General features: G+C 40.4%; 1 protein-coding gene across 1 annotated transcript in view; it reads left to right on the top strand.

Annotated features, from left to right (window-relative positions):
• Positions 1–15,925, top strand: part of C1H10orf67 (chromosome 1 C10orf67 homolog) — a 91,476-nt gene that overhangs the window by 29,976 nt on the left and 45,575 nt on the right. The window contains exons 5-7 of the mRNA XM_060161633.1: positions 902–1,049; positions 2,137–2,195; positions 12,035–12,100. Coding sequence (XP_060017616.1) covers positions 902–1,049; positions 2,137–2,195; positions 12,035–12,100 — 273 coding nt within the window. The remainder of the gene's footprint in view (positions 1–901; positions 1,050–2,136; positions 2,196–12,034; positions 12,101–15,925) is intronic.

Raw genomic sequence — 15,925 nt, 5'->3', positions numbered from 1 at the left:
TACTGCGTAAGAAAAAGCTTCTCCCATAATGGACATGGCAAGATTTAAACAAAAGACGCACATAATAAAAATGTAAATGAGTTTGCTTTACTAAAACTATAACTTTAAAGTCTTTTGTTGTAAGTTATCCTGAAACCTTCTTACAAGGTAATCACTGTTTGCATAGAGATTTAAACCGAAGTCCTCAATAGCATTAAACGCCTGCACAGTCCCAGTGTGACAGGCATGCAAAGCCACGTTAATGTTCAGAATATGAATTGCCTCTGGGTGGCTCCTTCACCAAGCAGAAAACCAACTGTGTGGTTATCCGTGTGCCTGATGGACTCCATGCGGCTCCCAGCCTGAAAACGTCACCACTTTGACATGTGATGTGCTCCTCATGACACTGGCAGCACTGACACTGGGGAATGCCACAAAGGCGACAAGCCCCCCTCCTTAGCCGTGCGCTTTGCCCCGCCCCCCCAGCGCTGCTGCCCTCCCCCCCATCCTCCCACCCCCCCCACCCCCCCACCCCCCCGGCTGCTGCCCATCCGCGGTCTCCCCAGCCTGCCTGGTTACGGGCGGACAGCACTTCAGACACACACAGAGGGAAGTGTGGGTGGAGGGGCCCCAGCTGCCTCCATAATGAATTGACCTGAATGATGAGGGCACACAAACAGTATGATATGCATTATTCCTGTCAATAAACTGTCCCCATGTGCTGTGGTCTTTGTACAGAATGTACTGCAGCCTTTCTCCCAGCAAGCTCTATTTAGTCTCCTTCCTTTTTACTATTCATATTATAAGTGTGTAATAGAATTCAGAAAATTATATGATAGCTCTTCTGTATCTGTATTGTCTTGTGTTGCATATTTAAATCCTTGGCTCCCTGCTTAGAAATATGGAATTCTCCATCTTTTAGGACTCTTTTATCAAAGACGACAGCCCTCTAAGAACAGCTCTGGAAAAGGAAAATTTGGAGTACAAAGTGGAAAATGAGAGACTGCTTCAAGTCATTTCAGAACTCGAAGAAGACATCCGACTCAATCTAAAAGAAAATTCATTATTAGGTAACATTTTAAAGTCATTTTTGAGAAAACTCTACATTGGGCACTTTATAAAATTCATAGCCATGCTTGTCTTTTCCAAACATATGTTTGTTTGGTTACCTACATTTAAAACATCAGTTCGTTAGCCACTTTTCATTTTCATTCTTTTCTTGAGACAGAAATTGGTCATACTCCCCTAGCCATGCCTTTTTAACTCAGGGTGGTTGTTTTCTAAGCCAAGCATTGTGCTAATCAGTATTCTATATCACTTAGAAATATTATAAACAAATAGAAACTTGTGCTGATTTCTGTTTCATGTGCTTAATTATCTAAAATTTATAACATTTTAATATTTAAGCATATATATTGGGGTGTGCTTTGTGGAGAAACAGAGTTGGCCCTTCAGAAAAATATGCTACTACTTACTACATTATCTTCAATTTTTGGTACAAATTTTAAGTACAAATTTCCATTTGTAGACTTTATACCCTCTTTTTTATATCTATAAACATTGGTAAATATTGCATTTAAATCACCAAGTTAGATTGCTTTAAAGTCTTTACATGTACTGCTATCTTTGTATTTATGTTAGTCACACAATGATATCCTTAATCTGCGGTATGAAAAGCTATGAGTAGGCAATTCAAAATTTACAGCAAAACATTGATACAATCAGATATAGGACAACATTCCTTGAATGTAAAATTATACCACGTCAGTGTAGTTTCGTTTCTCTTCTGATGTGGTATAGTAATGCTTTTTCAGGTTTCGGTAGTTCTTACTGAGTCATAAAGTACCACCTGCTAAAGCCGTTTGTATTGGCTGTGACTAACAGCAGAAATATCTCTTGCTAGTATCGATGAAAAGCTTTCAACCCTGAGCCACACTTGGATCTTGAACTTAGTTCTTAATCCCTATCTGACCAGCCATCTGAACAGCAGGAAGAAGGCTGTGAATGTCAAGGGCAGTTGTGAAGGTCACAGTCCTGCTAGGACTTGCGTCCACCATGCCTGCCAGCAGTGTACAGCCTGCCCTGCAGCAGGCAGATTGAATACAGGGCCATAAGCTTGTAATTTCATGCTTGGCCTCTCTCTCCTTTTGTTTACAGAAGATGAAATTATAAGTCTGAAAGAGATGGCAGAAAAGGATCATAAAACCATTCAAAAGGTACTGTAACTTTTTTGCATTGATGAATGACTCTTTTCAATGGAAATATCAGCATAATTGGTGAAATAACCCTGTGTCCCCCTTGCCTTATGATGTAGAGAAAAGTCGGTTACTCAGGACTATTTCTTTAGTAATGAAAAAGGATTCCATCTTGAAAACAAATTCATGTTTTCTTTTATTTGGGATAACTGAGTATCTACCTTGTTGACTGTAAGAACTGAAAAAGCATATGACACAGGGAGTCCGAAGATGTACTTGTGGAAAAATGATATTATTAAAAATGAGCAGCCTTATTTTCAGATCAGATGTTGGTTTATGTTCATTTTTCTGTATATGAATGAACTGGGTTTGTATATCCAGGAAATCTGTATTTAGAGCAGGAAATTCTTTTGATATCATGAAGATCAAGATTTCCTGGGGCATCAAATGCCGCAGGACCGCGGCAGTTCCTGCCCTCCACACCCAGGTCAGGGGCTCCTGCTTTGTGCTTTCTTAGCTCTCAAAACCCTTTTCTGTGCTGGTCAGTCTGCCTTGCCGAAGACCCCAGAACCCAGAGACAGTACTATCTTTCGGTCTCTGATCTCGTCCCAGCGCTCAGCACCGTGCCGGCGCACTTAAAAATAAAAATACTCTTTGAGTGACTCAGAGAATGAGAATGTAGTTAGAGTTCATAAAATTTATAGACGAAACGTGGATTTACATCCTCGATTATTCCAAATAAACATAAAGGTTGCCGTGAACTGAATCGAGTATTAATTTTTAAATAAAAATTAAGTAAAATTAGATAAGATTAAAAATTCAGTTCCTCAGTCACACTAGCCTCATATCCAGAGCTCAGGTGACTTAGATTCAGGTTTCAACCTGATTTTGCAGTTCTGGGTATTCTTAGGTTTTAGATAAAATGACTTCCAAGAACTGTTTTGTAAACAAATGTATGCCATGATCGGTCAGAGCTGGGAGATGTCTTCTGTGATCACTGAATCCATCACAGGTTTTCACAACATGATGTCATTTTCTTGTGCTTCATCCTATTTTCAGTGATGAGGGTGCAAATGCCATTCTTACAGAGATAACAAGAGTCTACAGAACTGACAAGTTTAACTTTCTTGGCATCAAATTCTAAGGTTAAAAAAGAAATCTCAGCTTTCTAGTTTCGCTTAATAACCTGCAAGGGAACCATCTCCGTTTATGTAAATGTTTCTTAAACTACTCAGTCAGTACTGTCTCTGGGAAAGATGAGTCAGATGAGCCTACTCTTCTCTGGGGGCAGTTCAAGGAAATTAAAGCAGAAACTCTCACCGTTAAGCCATTAGCCCCTGAGTGGCTGGTTATACCCTCTGTGGGTTTAAGTATTTCGATTAAATGCTGCCTCAGCTTTCTAGAGCCGCAGTGCCCCATGGTAGCCACCAGCCATGGGTGGCTGCTGAACACTTGTGTCTCGTGCAACCGAGAAGCTGAATTTTAAATTGTTTAATTTTAATTTTTAAATTTCAGTATAAAAATACTGATATTTGTTTCAGTTACTGAAAAACTTTTATGTATATTTTGAATAACTTGAATATGTGAATCTACCTTTTTATTTGTAAATTTTATGAAATCTAAATGCAGATCAAGTATCTCCCATGAAATTTTAGCCCCCGAATTGAGATGTGCTCTAAGCGAAAAATACACGCTGGGTTTCAAAGACTTAGGTACCGTAAGAAATGTGAAATATCTCACTAATGATTTTTAATGTGGATTATTACCCATTTAAATGATACTATTTTGAATAGCTATTGGGATAAACAAAATATATTATTAAAATATTATTAAAATTAATTTCACCTGTTTCTTTTACCTTTTTTTTTTTTTTTTTTTTTTTTTTTGCGGTACACGGGCTTCTCACTGTTGTGGCCTCTCCCGTTGCGGAGCACAGGCTCCAGACGCGCAGGCTCAGCGGCCATGGCTCACGGGCCCAGCTGCTCCGTGGCATGTGGGATCTTCCCGGACCGGGACACGAACCCGTGTCCCCTGCATCGGCAGGCGGACTCTCAACCACTGCGCCACCAGGGAAGCCCTCTTTTACCTTTTTAACAAGGCTATAAGTTCAACTATAAACTGTAAAGTTTAAAATTATATATAAGACTCACATTATATTTCTATTCAACAGCTCTGTTCTAGACAAATATAGCAAATCCGTAGTTTGTTTGATCATCTTTTTTTATCCTGTATCTTTTCTTTTCTTTTTTTTTTTCTTTATATGCACTGGGCCTCTACCCAGATGAGTGTAGGTATAATTTGGTATTGATCAGGGTTCCTGTTCCATTTCTGACACTATGGCCACTTGGGCTGGTTCCTCATCCTCCTTCCTGAGTCTCACAGGCTTACTGTGTGGACAGAATGAGGTAATGTACGTCAAAGTGCTTTGCCAGTTGGAGAGCAGATCTGGAGTTGTTGAACAAAATGACAGCTGACATTTACCGGTTTGTTTCCAATGTCCTCCACTAAATCAATTAATTCAGCAATGTTCATCAGATGCCTTTTAGTGCCAGGCACTGCTGAGATACAAAAGTGTTATATACACACATGCAGCCTTGCTGTGGGGGAGAGCAAGTCTGGAGGGAGAGACAAAAACCATAGGGCAGGGTGATAGGGACTGTAATAGAAGTACGTACATAGAGAAGAGATGCCTGGCTTTACCTGGAAGGTTCTAGAAAAAGGCTTCACCTATTCTTCCACACCTATCTCACACTCCTTCGCTTGAAGTGATTTTTCCAGGTGGGTAGGAGGGCGGAAGAGCTGCATACAGCGTGTGAATGCATAAAGTGTAAGCTACTCCCGTGAAACTCTGATTTGCTATGGCTAGAGCAGGAGGTGGGATCTGGTGAGACCACGTGGTGAGAATTTGTGTTGGGGCAGGAAGAGGGGGGAGTCTGGGGTGTGAGGGAGGAGTAAACAGAACCGGAAGAGAGGAAAGGGGCAGCTCAGAAGCCTCTGGATAAGCCACATATTCCCCTTTTCAGTCCAGGATGCAATTAAAAACAAGTTGAAAATGGGATGGAATTTGGGTAGGCTGACCTCTTGCCGTCTCCATGGGCTAAATGCTGTCAATTATGGGATTCGGTAGCTTTTATGTTTAAATTTTAATAATCATATGACAGCTGAGTCTGTGTTCCACCTGTGGCTGAATACATGAATTTATAAATTTGTAAATATGAATTTCCTTCTGAGAGGGGACAGTCGTCAGAGATTATAGCCCAGGTGTGATCAGTGTCAGGAAGCAGGGCAGCGTTGCTCGCCGTGGGGGCAGGTGGTCGCACAGACAGCCTGGACTGTAAAGGATCGGGGAAGGCTGGAGGGAGGGCACCGAGGTGACTCCTGGAAGCAAGGTCAGCGTTAGCAGGAAAGGGTGAAGGGGAGGTGGACGAGCCAGAACAAAAGAAGGGAGAGGGCACATGACTTGCTTTGGCCGGAAGGAGGTGTGGGAACAGGGGTGGTGAGAAGCAGGGCGCATCATGGAGGAGTGTTATTCCAAGGGGTTTGAGTTGCCTTCTGAATGGATGGGGAGCTTTGAACGTTGGGGCAGGATCGAATTCGTGTTTCAGAAAAAAGGTGAACGGGAGGGAGGAAAATCCAGAGCCAGAGAGGCCAGTTAAAAGATTTCTTGTATAGGGCTTCCCTGGTGGCGCAGTGGTTGAGAGTCCGCGTGCCGATGCAGGGGACATGGGTTTGTGCCTCGGTCCGGGAAGATCCCACATGCCGCGGAGCGGCTAGGGCCGTGAGCCATGGCCGCTGAGCCTGCGCGTCCGTAACTAGGGGAAATATAAAGTCCCGAAACAGAAGGAGGGCGGTGACACGGGGATGAAGGGGATGGATGAATTCAAGAGATGGTTAGGCAATAAAAGCTGTGGTCTTTAAGAAGGTTGAAGGCCGGAGAGATTAAGCAGAGAGAAGTGAAGACTGACATTCAAATGAAAATGACAATAGAGGTAGAGCAGGGGGAAAGCAGGAGAGAGAGTGGCTATCACAGAAGCCAGGCAAGAGTTTCAAAGAGAAAGGACTCGTTCCGCGTGCCCAGCGCTGCCCGGAGGCCAGGTGTGCAAAAGGCTAAAAAGGGAGGATTGGACAATTAGCTTTGGCAAGTAAAATGACCCTGGTAATTAATGAGGGTCATTTACTGGAACGTGGAAGCAGTTGAGAATTGGGGGGTGAATGCAGACGTGGAGACAGTGGGTTTGTGCAACTTTCTAGAAGTTTGGCTGCGAATGGCCAGGGAGAGGTCGGGGAGTAGTTGGAGGGGGACATGGGGTTGAGGAAGGAATTTTTTAAAAGATGAAACTAGAGTATTTTTAAATGACGTCGATGGAAAGAAGAATGAGAGGGTAAAAGTACAACAGAGAGAAGAGATCATTGCTGAGAGACATCTACGGAGGCAGGAAGGGTTGGGGCCAAGGGCCTTGGTGTTCGCCAGTAATTGATGCCCATTGGAAACTTAATGACACTTCTTTCCAGACCAAGGTATAAGACTCAACACAAAATCTTTTCCTTTCCTTCCACTTCTCATTCCTTTACTTTTCTAAACCTACCGTTCAGCCTTTCACATCTTCAACTACACCACCACCTCCCCTTCTGAGGCTCTCATGTAACCAGTACCCACTGTTCCCCGGCCTTGCTCAGGGATTGAGCTGTGCCATTGGAGACAAGCTGATCCTTGCCTTTAGGTGCTATGCCCTCCCTCTACCCATCCTTTCCCTTGGATCTAATTAGCATCCTTAAAAAAAAAAAAAACTTATTGATTGATTGATTGAAGTACAGTTGGTTTACAATGCTATATTAGTTTCAGGTGTATAGCAAAGTGATTCAGTTATATATATACATATATATATATTATTTTTCATTTTCTTTTCCATTATGGTTTATCACAGGATATTGAATATAGTTCCCTTTGCTCTGCAGTAGGACCTTGTAGTTTATCTATTTTGTAGGTAGTCATTTGTATCTGTAATTAGCACCCTTTCTAACCACCCACTGCCGCTCTTTCCATCATTACTTTCCCCAACTCCATATTCCATTCCTCCTCGCGGTTCTCTAATTCACAGAGAACATAGTGGACTCCTGGATTTTTTTTTCCCCTCTCCACTCTCTTGCTCACCCTATCACTTAGCTTACCTAGCCTCACCTTTACTCCTCCTCATCAGAAGAGGGGACATTCTTCTTTGCCTTGACCCATCCTTCCACCCATTTGCCTGACTCCATCTCTTCCTCCTCCTTTTTTTTTTGACTTATTTTTTATTGGGGTATAATTGTTTTACAGTAGTTTCTACTGTACAGCGAAGTGGAGTTCCATGTGCTATACAGCAGGTTCTCATTAGTTATCTGTTTTATACATATTAGTGTATATATGTCAATCCCAATCTCCCAATTCATCCCACCACCCCCCTTCTCCCCCTTGGTGTCCATACGTTTGTTCTCTACTTCTGTTCTCTATTTCTGCCTTGCAAACTGGTTCATCTGTACCATTTTTCTAGATTCCACATATATGCATTAACATACAATATTTGTTTTTCTCTTTCTTACTTCACCCTGTATGGCAGTCTCTAAGTCCATCCACATCTTTACAAATGACCCAATTCCGTTCCTTTTTATGGCTGAGTAATATTCCATTGTATATAATATGTACCACAACTTCTTTATCCATTTGTCTGTGGATGGACAGGTTGCTTCCATAACCTAGCTATTGTAAATAGTGCTGCAATGAACATTGGGGTGCAGGTGTCTTTTTGAATTATGGTTTTCTCTGGGTATATGTCCAGTAGTGGGATTGCTGGGTCATATGGTAATTCTATTTTTTGTTTTTTAAGGAACCTCCATACTGTCTCCATAGTGGCTGTATCAATTTACATTCCCACCGGCAGTGCAAGAGTGTTCCCTTTTCCACACCGTCTCCAGCATTTATTGTTTGTAGATTTTCTGATGATGCCCATTCTAACTAGTGTGAGGTGATAGCTCATTGTAGTTTTGATTTGCATTTCTCTAATAGTTAGTGATGTTGAGTAGCTTTTCATGTGCCTCTTGGCCATCTGTATGTCTTCTTTGGAGAAATGTCTGTTTAGGTCTTCTGCCCATTTTTTGATTGAGTTGTTTGTTTTTTTGATATTGAGCTGCATGATCTGTTTGTATATTTTGGAGATTAATCCTTTGTCCATTGATTCATTTGCAAATATTTTCTCCCATTCTGAGGGTTGTCTTTTCGTCTTGTTTATGGTTTCCTTTGCTGTGCAAAAGCTTCGAAGTTTCATTAGATCCCATTTGTTTATTTTTGTTTTTATTTCCCTTACTCTAGGAGGTGGGTCAAAAAAGATCTTGCTGTGATTTATTCAAAGAGTGTTCTTCCTATGTTTTCCTCTAAGAGTTTTATAGTGTCTGGTCTTACATTTAGGTCTTTAATCCATTTTGAGTTTATTTTTGTGTATGGTGTGAGGGAGTGTTCTAATTTCATTCTTTTACATGTAGCTGTCCAATTTTCCCAGCACCACTTATTGAAGAAACTGTCTTTTCTCCATTGTATGTCCTTGCCTCCTTTGTCATAGATTAGTTGACCATAGGTGCATGGGTTTATCTCTGGGCTTTCTGTCCTGTTCCATTGTTCTATATTTCTGTTTTTATGCCAGTGCCATATTGTCTTGATTACTGTAGCTTTGTAGTATAGTCTGAAGTCAGGGAGTTTGATTCCTCCAGCTCCATTTTTTTTCTCAAGATTGCTTTGGCTATTTGGGGTCTTTTGTGTCTCCATACAAATTTTAAGATTTTTTGTTCTAGTTCTGTGAAAAATGCCATTGGTAATTTGATAGGTATTGCATTAAATCTGTAGATTGCTTTGGGTAGTATAGTCATTTTCACAAGCTTCCTTCTTCTGGGACCTTTCTTCATCAGCCTCTCTCTCTCTCCCTCTCTCTCTCTCACATGCCTTTAAGCATTTCCCTCTGGCCTACAGATATAGCCAAGCCATCATTCTGGGTGGTGTCCCTTGACCCTGATCACCCCTGAAGTAATTACCATTCACTCTTCTTCAAATATCAACTAAAAGAAACCTGTATCTACTAGCCCCTTCTTCACACACCTGTTGCTAGTTTTTCCTGTTGGTAAGGTCACCATGAGGTTCATCTTGCCCTCAATCCTTTTCAGTCTCATTCCTTCTTGAATCTTCTACTCTCTGTGGCAGGACTATGCCCCATGTCAGAGATGCCCTCTGCAGCAGTGCTTGCTTCTGGTGTTTTGCTCACTTCCTCACACCTTCCCAAGCAATATCTGTCAATGGTTCCTCCTCCTCCATCTTTCACTTGAATGCCATTCTTGGGAATTCTCTTTATCCTTGGTCTTTGTTTTCTCTCTGGCTGACTTCAGACTCTCCCATAACTGGCACATCTGATTACAAATGACTTCTGAACCTTCCCCCTGCTTCATGTTTTCCCTGAACACCACATCTGTAATATTAACTCTGTCCTCACCCTCAATTTCCATGTTACATGCACTGGGAAGACTTCTTTGACAGTCTCCTTCTGTCCCCTATGGTAATTAGGGGCTTCCTCTGTGCCCCCGCATACCTGGGACTATTTGCTCCCTGGAGGTCAAGAACTGTGTCAATCCTTTATTACCTTTATGTTAGCTCTCAAAAATATTTGCTAAAAAAAAAAAATGCTTTACATTTTCATCAAATTCAGTGTCAGATCTTGAACTCATTACTCCTCAAATCTGGACTTGGCTGTGTTCCCCACTTAAATGAATGACATTGGCATCTATCCCAGAGGACCAAGTGACAAATCTAGGGTCCTCCTCTACTTTCTCCTTTTTGTTTTTTCTGGCCACGCCGCATGGCATGGCTTGTGGGATCTTAGTTCCTCAACCAGGGATTGAACTCTGGCCCTCGGCAGTGAAAGCATGGAGTCCAGGGAATTCCTATCTACTCTCTCCTTCATACCTTATATCTAGCTGGTCATTAGGTCTGTAGACATTCCTTCCAAAATTTACCCCCATCCCCTTTCTCTGCAACAACATTGTCACAGACTTAGTTGAGGCCCCATCATTTCCATAGATTCCTACTTCATTTTCCTGTCTCCACTCTCATCCCCTTCAAATCTAGCTTCCACACCCCTGCTATGGTTATTAATACCCTAATCTTACATGCTAAAACCTTCAGTGTAAGATCAGGCTACCTCAAAATGTTCTGGGTGATTTTTATGTGCCGGGAGCAGCTAAGCACTTTCACATTTGCTGTCTCAAATTCTTTTCAGAAGAACTCTTCAAAGTAGGTTTTATTATCCTAGTTTTATAGATGAGACAACGAAGACCTGAAGCATAGAATTAATTTACCCACACAGCTAGTAAGCAGCAGAGCTGTGATTTGAACCAACCCCTATCCTGCACTTTACACCAGTCTGCCCTCCACCCCTAATTGAGGTGAACAAGCCCCCTCATAATATCACCCTGAATCTCTGTCTCCCTTCATTTCCTGCCGTTCCTGTCTCTATGCACCCTGGGTCCACAAACACCAAACTTTTTCCAGTTCCTCCATTACTCCAGGCTTCTCTGTGGTTACTTTGCTGTTTTTATTGCCATTTTCTCTTCCTCCAACTTGTTGAACTTCTGCAGATCCTTCAAGACCCTTGTCAAATGGCCCTTCTGTGCCATTGACACCGGGTATAGCAGAACTTGTTATAATTACGGTTGCCAGGTTATGTGGATTTTTATGCTTTTCGACTACCTGAAGATTTGACTTATTAACCTTTTTTCTTATGTGTTACAGTTATTTTGTTCACATTGCTCTCCTAGCATACTGTAGGTGCTCCAGGGAAGGGATCTGTTTAACTTCATTTCCCTACCTCCACAGCCGAACAAAATGTCTGGCATCTGAAAGGTGTTCCATACATGTTTATTAAATTAATGAATATATAAATTAATTGAATTGAATGGATGTCAAAACCAAGGGTTGAATTTTGTCAGTGTATATACTACATGCAAATTGCAAATGATCATTTAGAATACTGAGGTGGGGCTTCCCTGGTGGCGCAGTGTTTGAGAATCCGCCTGCCAATGCAGAGGACACAGGTTCGAGCCCTGGTCCAGGAAGATCCCACATGCCACGGAGCAACTAAGCCCGTGCGCCACAACTACTGAGCCTGTGCTCTAGAGCCCGTGAGCCACAACTACTGAGCCTGCGTACTGCAACTACTGAAGCCCATGCACCCTGTTCTCCGCAACAAGAGAAGCCACCACAGTGAGAAGCCCACGCACTGCAACGAAGAGTAGCCCCCGCTCACCGCAACTAGAGAAAGCACGTGCGCAGCAGTGAAGACCCAACGCAGCCAAAAATAAATAAAGTAAAATAAATTTATAAAAAATAAAATACTGAAGCAAGTCACGTTGGTACAAAGGCCCTGCAGTATATGCTTTGATGGCTGTTTTCAATTGTTATGAATATGGCTTGATATGCATATAAATATAGCACCAAAACCTAAAATAAGAGAAATGGTTCATATAATGAGTAAAGCAAAATTGCTCTTTTTAATAGAGTAGGACTTGCTTTATTAGACATTGAGTCACATTTTTTGGGGGGTAGGGTGAGAAAGGTTGTAAATAAATTGGCATTTTTATGTATGTTTTGCTTGCTTATATAATAAAAATAATTATATAGTAGTATATCATTATTACATGGTAATCTATGGACATTTAATTTTTGCTTTGATCATATTGGGATCCATTTTCCTCACATTTAGAATCAAAATGTTTCACTAGATTTCACTGAGGAGGACTCTTGAGTATTTTCTTACCTTTAATCAAAATGTAATATTCCTCTCTTTCAGCTAGTCAATGGCAGAGACAAATTACTATGTGAGCTTGAGTTTGAAAAATCATTAGTGCAAGAAATGGTAAGGGGATTTACATTATTTCTTAATAAATTTGAATCCAGGAACTTAATCATGAAAGTTTTATAAACTTTATTTGTAACTGTTTACTGTGAACTCTTCATTTCACCTTTATCCATAATCTAAATGCATGCGTAATTATAAACATTTTTTAATGATTGTTTTGGAGAAAACAATTTGAGTAGTTCTTTAATAAATATACGTACAATGTAGAAGAGTCTTATACAAGAAAGAGTATTACAATTTAAAGCAGTGTACAAAATTTTTGTATTTTATTATAGGGATTAAAAAAACAAATATGAGAGCCCAGTATTTTGAAGGATTTACTATTTTTAGTTACAAATTGCCATAAGTGACAACAAAAAAGAGCCCAGCCAGATATTTTGGCATTCTGTGTTAGTCTCATAAGAAAACACTGCCTTTTTATGTTCTTTTAAGCGAACTTTCCAGACGGCTGGTCTTTTATTTTATCAGTTGACTACCCGCCCGCCCCCCCCCAGGCTCCCCGACTTCACCCCCCGTCCAGCTCATGGTGTCGTACTTTGGCTTTCAACTGATCACCACTACTATGTCTTTGTTACAGTAAACTGACTGTGTTTATTATAATCAAAAATAAAACACAGCTTGACTTGCGTTCTAAATGTGCTTGAAAAGAATATGATACTGTTTAGAAGAGAAAAGGTTGTTCATAGGAAATCAACACCACTTCAGATATTGAAACATTCCCTTTTTTACAGCTTGTCACACTTTGTGCCAAGTCATGACTGTTTCCCTAACTCTGTTTTGTTACTCTCAGCACCATGTGTTTTGGGTGCCTTGTCATAGAAATTAATGCAAAACAATGCTCTGGGACTACAATAAAGCCTTCTATGAAACCAACTTGGGAATGCAGGCCAGGAAAAAAATTATGGTTAGCTATCCACAGAAATTGTGTTAACAAATGTGTTATTTTGAACTCTTTACTTTTAAACCCCTGGCGTATAAAAGTCATCTCCATGAACTGAGTATACGTGGTCGATTTCTGCCCCACACCCTTCCTCTTCTGTCATTCCCCCCAGTCCAGGAGTTGCTTCTGAAAACAAACAACTAAATGTGCACATTGTCATTAAAATACAAAGTGTTTTTATAGAGTGGGAAGCAGATGTTAAACTGTCAGTTTGTTAGCAGTATCAGAGAAGAAATTAAACTACTCCATCAATGAGTTCGTGCCTATGCTAGGAACGGACTACACAGTTTGTGAATTACTTTGCCGCTCTATTTGAACTGTAAGCGGTTAACTGGTGCTATTATATTGCCCATGGGGAACCAATCATGTTTTATTTTGCTGTTTAGAAGTTGAGCACCACGCTTGTTGCCAAGCAGCAAGATCTTGCGTCGCAAACCTCACGACAGCACAAGAGCCTTTAGCGTGTTCAGAGCTGGTCTGGAGGCTCATATTTTCAGTAGAAGGAGTGTACTTAAGGTTCTTCTTAGGACTGGGTTTCCATGGCATAACTTTGGGCCCAACAAGATCACTATTTGGCACCCCCTTCCCCCCACCAAGGGATTCTGTTATTCACTTGGAAGGGAGGCTGGCTTTGTGGCTATTAGGACTTTCTTTGTTGCTACAGTGCTTTTTTCCAGAAATGGAGATTTGTGATTGTGGCCAGATGGAGGAGTGGAAGAAGGTGGGGTTGACCAGAGTCACTTTGTAAAAATTAAAAGACGTGCTCCCTGAAGGGTTTTTGTTCCATGCTTGTCTATTACTGTTTTCAATACAGTTTATTTTCTGGACTATTAAGAGTCTAGTTTAAAAAGTCAAAGAGGTTGTAGTAAAAAGGCAGGATCAGTAAGTATAGGTAAGCAATAAAGTATGGAACGATGTACCCTTAGTTAGTTTTTGGAGAAGCATATGAAATAATTTTGAATCTTTCTGTGATTCCTATGCTTGGTGGCTTTCCTTTATCCTTTTTTTTTTTTTTTTTTGGTCAAATTGAGATATAATTGCCATATAACATTGTATTAGTTTCAGGTATACAGCATAATGATTGATTTGATACATGTGTATATTGCAAAATCATCACCACAATATGTCTAGTTACTTAATACCCATCATCACGTGAAGTTACACAGTTTTTTTCTTTTTCCTTTTGGCTGTGCAACACAGCTTGCGGCAGTGAAAGCATGGATTCCTAACCATTGGACCTCCAGGGAATGCCCGTCATAATTTTTTTCGTATCATGGGAACTTTTAAGATTTAGTCTCTTAGCAGCTTTCAAATATACAATACAGTGTTGTTAACTACAGTCACTGTGCTGTACATTACGTCCCCAGGACTTACTTATCTTATAACTGGAAGTTTGTACCTTTTGATCACCTTCACCCATTTTGGTCCCACCTCTACCCCCTGCCTCAGGCAACCACCAATCTGTTTTCTGTATCCATGAGTTTTTTATTATTGTTGTTGTTGTTGTTTTTTAAGATTCCACATATATGAGATCATACAGTATTTGTCTTTGTCTATCTGACTTGTTTCACTTAGCATAATGCCCTCCAGGTCCATCCATGTTGTCTCAAATGGCAAGATTGCCTTCTTTTTTATGGCTGGATCATATTCCATTGGATAAATATACCACATCTTCTTTATCCATTCATCCATTAATGGACTTTTAGGTTGCTTTCATGTCTTGGCTATTGTAAATAACGCTTCAACGAACATGGGATGCATATATCTTTTCAAGATAGTGTTTTGATTCCTTTGGATAAATACCCAAAAGTGGAATCATACGGTAGTTCCATTTTTAATTTTTTGAGAAACCTGTGTATTGTTTTACATACCGGCTGCACCAATTTACATTCCCACCAACAAGTGCACAAGAGTTCCTTTTTTTCCACATCCTTGACAACACTTGTTACCTCTTGTCTTTTCAGTGGCAACCCATTCTAACAAGTGGGAGGTGATCTCTCATTGTGGTTTTGATTTGTATTTTCCCAGGGATTAATGATGTTGAGCACCTTTTCATGTACCTGTTGGCCGTTTGAACATCTTCTTTGGAAAAATGTCTACTCATATCATCTGCCCATTTTTTAATTGGATTATTTGGGGTTTTGCTATTGAGTTTTATGAGATCATTATGTATTTTGGATATTAACCCCTTATCACATATATGATTTCCATATATTTTCTCCCATTCTGTAGGTTGCCTTTTCATTTTGTTGATTATTTCTTTTGCTGTGCAGAAGTTTTTTAGTTTGATGCAGTCCCAAATTGTTTATTTTTTATTTTGTTACTTGTGCTTTAGGTGTCATATCCAAAAAAAAAATCATTGTCAAGACCCATGTCAAGAAGCTTTTTCCCTATGTTTTCATCTAGTTTTATGGTTTCCTGTCTTACATTTAAGTCCCTCATCCATTCTGGGTTAATTTTATGAGTGGTGTAAGATAGGGGTCTAGTTTCATTCTTTTATATGTGACTGTTCAATTTTCCCATCACCATTTATTGAAGAGACTGTCTTTTCTCCATTGAGTATTCTTGGCTGCCATGTCAAATATTAGTTGACCATATTCTTGATTCTGTTCCATTGGTCTAGGTCTCTGTTTTTAATGCTAGCACCATACTGTTTTGACTCTATAGGTTTATAATATAGTTTGAAATCAGGAAGTATGATTCCTCCAGCTTTATTCTTCTTTCTCAGGATTGCTTTGGTTTTTGGGGGACTTTGTGGCTCCATATAATTTTTAGGATTGTTTTTCTACTTCTGTAAAAAGTGCCGCTGGAATCTTGATAGGGATTATATTGACTCTATAGATGGCTTTGAGTAGTATGGACATTTTAACAATATTAATTCT

The sequence above is a fragment of the Lagenorhynchus albirostris genome, chromosome 1, assembly GCF_949774975.1.
Source record: "Lagenorhynchus albirostris chromosome 1, mLagAlb1.1, whole genome shotgun sequence".
Taxonomy (NCBI): Eukaryota; Metazoa; Chordata; class Mammalia; order Artiodactyla; family Delphinidae; genus Lagenorhynchus; species Lagenorhynchus albirostris.
The sequence above is the reverse complement of the archived record's forward strand: the minus strand, read 5'-3'. Positions and strand labels throughout refer to the sequence as shown.